The sequence below is a fragment of the Pteropus alecto genome, unplaced genomic scaffold (genome assembly GCF_000325575.1).
Source record: "Pteropus alecto unplaced genomic scaffold, ASM32557v1 scaffold17, whole genome shotgun sequence".
In the NCBI taxonomy this organism is placed as follows: domain Eukaryota; kingdom Metazoa; phylum Chordata; class Mammalia; order Chiroptera; family Pteropodidae; genus Pteropus; species Pteropus alecto.
Window position 1 is genome coordinate 2,288,651 of NW_006440645.1, and position 4,248 is coordinate 2,292,898.

At 50.9% G+C, this 4,248-nt stretch overlaps 1 protein-coding gene across 1 annotated transcript in view; it reads right to left on the minus strand.

Moving 5' to 3' along the window:
- PRSS12 (serine protease 12) overlaps positions 1-4,248 on the minus strand; it is an 80,928-nt gene that overhangs the window by 47,886 nt on the left and 28,794 nt on the right. The window contains exon 3 of the mRNA XM_015593887.2: positions 3,222-3,327. Coding sequence (XP_015449373.2) covers positions 3,222-3,327 — 106 coding nt within the window. The remainder of the gene's footprint in view (positions 1-3,221; positions 3,328-4,248) is intronic.

A 4,248-nucleotide genomic window follows, 5' to 3' on the forward strand; every position in this document is an offset into this window, starting at 1 on the left:
TCCGCTCAGACGCGCTGCTGCCACCGCTGCGGCCTCTCTGCTCCGGAGCCAGGTCGACGGTGCCAGCGCGGGGGACGGTCCCAGCCGCCCCGTGCCTGCAGGCAGCACCGCCACAGCCTGCGCCTGGCGGCCCCTGCTTGGCGCGGGTCCCTGCAGCCATCTCTCCTTCACCCCGTGCCGTGCCTCGTGTTCTCGGTTTTGCGGTCTTTAGAAGAAAAGTGTGGAGAGACGTAGCTGCAACTCGCCCCTGCCAAGTCTCAGCATAAAAGTCAGCAAAGCCCACGAGGAACGCTGAAGCCAGTTTGATGTGAGCTCCTCCAGGGCAAGGCCACGCGTCATTCAGCTGGCTGTCCCAGCTCCGCCCCAGGCCAACACCGATTAGGCTTCAGTCCACCCTGCTGAAATCAGGCCCCAGCAGCGACCGAGGCACGCACGTGGGCAGGGACATTCGCAAGGACGTGAGCTTCCCCTTCCTGCCTCCCACGCTCCCGGGCCCTGGAGGCACCAGGTGTCTGGTTGTTACTGGCTCTCGGTGAGGTCTTCTTAACACTGAATTTCCTTTCTAACCAGAGAAGACTTCATCAGGCCCGGTCCTCACCCTATCCACACTCCATCCCCCGGAACACCTGCTGGTTTTCTGAGGGCAAGGGAGGGCTGAGCCTGCTCTCACCTCTCCAAAGCCCACGCTGCCCGTGGCAGTTCCGCAGCCGCGCTGCTGGCGCCCCAGTCCAGAAGAGCCCTTTCAACCACTGCCTACCTACCCACCTCCCAAAAGAGGTGGCTTAGAAATTTTTAAAAGTCACTGGAGCTGGATGCTTGTCGATTTCCCCTTTCAATTGTTCGAGACTAAGCCACCGATGTCAAACAGGGGAAAGAAGGCCCTAAGGAAGGTGATGTTTTAGGTTCTGGCATAATCTCGGTGAGGCAGGAGGGTTCCCTAACATGACACGCCCTGGAGAAAATGTGAGCATAACGCTGACTGGGAAAACCTAGGTTTCCATCAGAAAGTGAATTAATTCCCCACGCCTAGTTCAAGTAATCCATCTTAGTTTTAACTTCCACAAATCATCTTATTAGGTTTTTTCCACTCCTACTAATGAAAGGTTTGCTTTTACTTCTCTTCTCTCTGAATAAACGTATTTATTCATTGGAGGAGAGAAAGATAAAACACACGTCTGGGGGAGGCTGGTTTGCCGATTTGAGGGCAGAGTTCAACAAAGATGCTTGATACACAGTAGGTGACAGTTCTAATGGGAGTCACCCTTTCCTGTCCAACTGTCTCTCCACCTCTGCCATCACTGGCTGGTCCAGCGCAGGCTCATCTTGGGTCCTGGCTGCTGGCTCGGCCCCTGCTCCCCACTCCCCATCCCACCCTCCCCCAGAGGCTCCAATACCCACTGCCAAATTTCACAGGGGCTGCAGGCTGACCCAGTTCCCACGCACCTGTGCACCCCGAAAACGGGAAAACAGCGGGTGGCCCTTGGGCAGGGTGGCAGGTTCTGAGGCCTACTCACACTGAGCAGCGTGGGAAGCCGACGCACGCACAGTGGAGCTACCCACAGAAAGGTCCATGTCTGGATTTCGTCATCTCAGTTTTAAAACGCACCTTTCCTAGAAAATAAAATGGCAGTTCCAGAATTGGACTATGAATGCAGGGGCCTCTACTTCACAGGAAGGCCTGCCTTACAGACGTGCTGTGTCCGTACCATGCGCTTCTCGCCAGCACCCGCGGCCCTCACTTTCATACCACGCGCAGGCTGGGGATGTCCAGCCCCCACGCCCACTCCCGCCATGTCACAGTGTGCGTGTGCTGAGGGGGGCAGGGCGCAACCCTCTCGCACTGCCCCCTCAGGCTCCCAGGCCCTCTCTCACAGACATCGAAGCCAAAGAAAGGGGGGCTCCATCTACTTACAGCTGCAAGAACCCCACTGCCGGTTCTCTCTGCTTTCCAATCCCCCAGCGGCAACAAAGGAGCATGGAAAGGGGACGGAAGGAGACAAATGACATCTGCGGGGTCCCCAGCACAGCACTCAGAAAGCCCCAGGAGGCCCCACAGTCCCACTCGCCACCTCTGCCACCTCCATCCCATCAAGCAACCTTGCTGAAATGGGGTGTAGGGGCTCAGCCTCTCGCCTCAAACCTACGGAAATGGGGAGGGGAATGTCCCTGCCACGTGGCAGCAGGGAGGGTGGGCGGGCTCCGAGTGGAAGTGGGGTGCAGATACGTCAGCTCATCCATACTTTTCCATGGCAACTGTGTGCTACAGGAGCATCTGTTTTTATGGTCGTTTGGGGATCAGTTAACTTCACATATATATGGACCGACTAGCTCTTATGTAGTTTGATTTGGAAATATAACCAATACACATATTATTTTTACTGAGTTCCCAAAACTAATACGCAAGATAACTTTTGGTAAAGTTCCATTTACAATTTGGGTACTGCCTGTATTTGGAAAAGCTAAGAGCTTTTAAACATAAGGCATAAAAGCTGTATTTACTTGTACAATTCCAAGTGCAAAACAATTGTGAAAAGAACACTGAGCATCGCTCTTTCACGAAAAAGGAGGAAAAATCAAATAATATAAAGGACCTGGTTAGGGACTGTAGAAGATTTGAAATAATAAGACATTATCAGGCCATTAGAGGAGAAAGTACAATTAAAACAACATATACTATTTAGTTAAAAGTCAAAAAAATAAAAGAAAGCTCCAGAAAGGAAGCAGTGACTGGTGCATGAATGGTGCAGCGTTGAGAGGCGGAGGTCTGCTGTTGGCAGGAGGTGTCTGGCAGTAGAGGTCAAGTCGACACCTCTGCCTTGTGTTAGTATCCACAGCGACATAACACATTTTGTCCCACACTTACTGGCCTAAAACAACCCGCATTCATTATCTCCCAGACTTTCGGAGGCTCAGGAACCTGGGAGGGGCTAAGCTCAGTGGTCCCGACCCCCAGTGTCTCATGAGGCTGCCGTCCAGAGGTCCGCAGGACTGCAGCCATGTGGAAGCCTGACTGGGCTGGAGGACCGGCCGCCGGCCTCAGTCCCTCACCACATGGACTTCTCCACAGGGCCACTCACAACATGGCTTTGGTTTCCCCCCAGTGTCCATGACCCCGAGAGCGAGAGAGGGACTAAGACAGAAGTCGCAAGACTTGCATCACCTATCTCAGAAGTGACCTTCCATCTCTCTGCCATAGCCCATTGTTCACGTAACGAACTAACCATGTACAGTGCAGGAGGAGACTCCACGAGCGTGCATTCCAGGAGGTGGGGACCACTGGAGCCATCTTTGAGGCTGGCCGCCATAGCTATGTCCCGTAAAATTGCTCTAGAACAGAGAATTTAAACACATACTTATTTGTAGTGTGGCTGTATGTATTTTCCAAATGCTAAGTATCTTGGGATACATTGTCAATTCAATAATCACTTCATATGAAACACAGGGTCAGCTGTAAACAAAAGGGTCTTAATTTCCCACAACTGTATCTCCCACTCTACATGACGAGCAGAATCAGTCTTGACCTTTAGCTGCAAGAAAACAATAGAGTTTATCAATGAATTCAAGTATCCAGACTCCCAGTAAAAGGCTCCAAAGTATCCCATTTGCTGATAAGACTTCATGTGTCAACTGTCTGGAGCAAGCGTTTTAACAGGGACAAAGAATGCATGGAATGGACAGAGGGATCACAAAGTTCCGGGCACCCGCTGAACTGGACAAGGAGATGCCTCCTGAAAATGCATCACTTGTAAGACTGTCCATGTTGGAAAACTGCTAAGGACAAAGAAACACATAGAAAAACAGAAACGGCCACGGTCTACTTTGAGATGACAAACCTTTTCAGTTACATTATATTCACCGTGTAAAACTAACGGCTCCCAGCATTTTGTAATGCAACAGTTTCTTGTCCAAGAAATTAAGCCATGCACATTACTGCTGCTTTCCACACACCCTCACCCCAAGGAAAACCAGGTTCTGAATCTGTCACACAGGCGAGCTTTAATGACATAATTTGGCATCTACCAAGACACATTCTGGGTGCCATAATGCCTGGGTTCAAATCCATCTCAGCAGCTTACCATTAATTTGACCATTTGGAAACTTATGTAACTTCTCTAAGCCTCCTAAAATTGTTATAAGAATTAAGTGGGATCATTGTGGTAAAGCATTTATTTGGATCCTGGCTTGCTGAGAAAGAAAGGGAGAGAGAGAGAGATCGAGAGCAGTAATTAAAGAAAAAGTGAGAAGTAT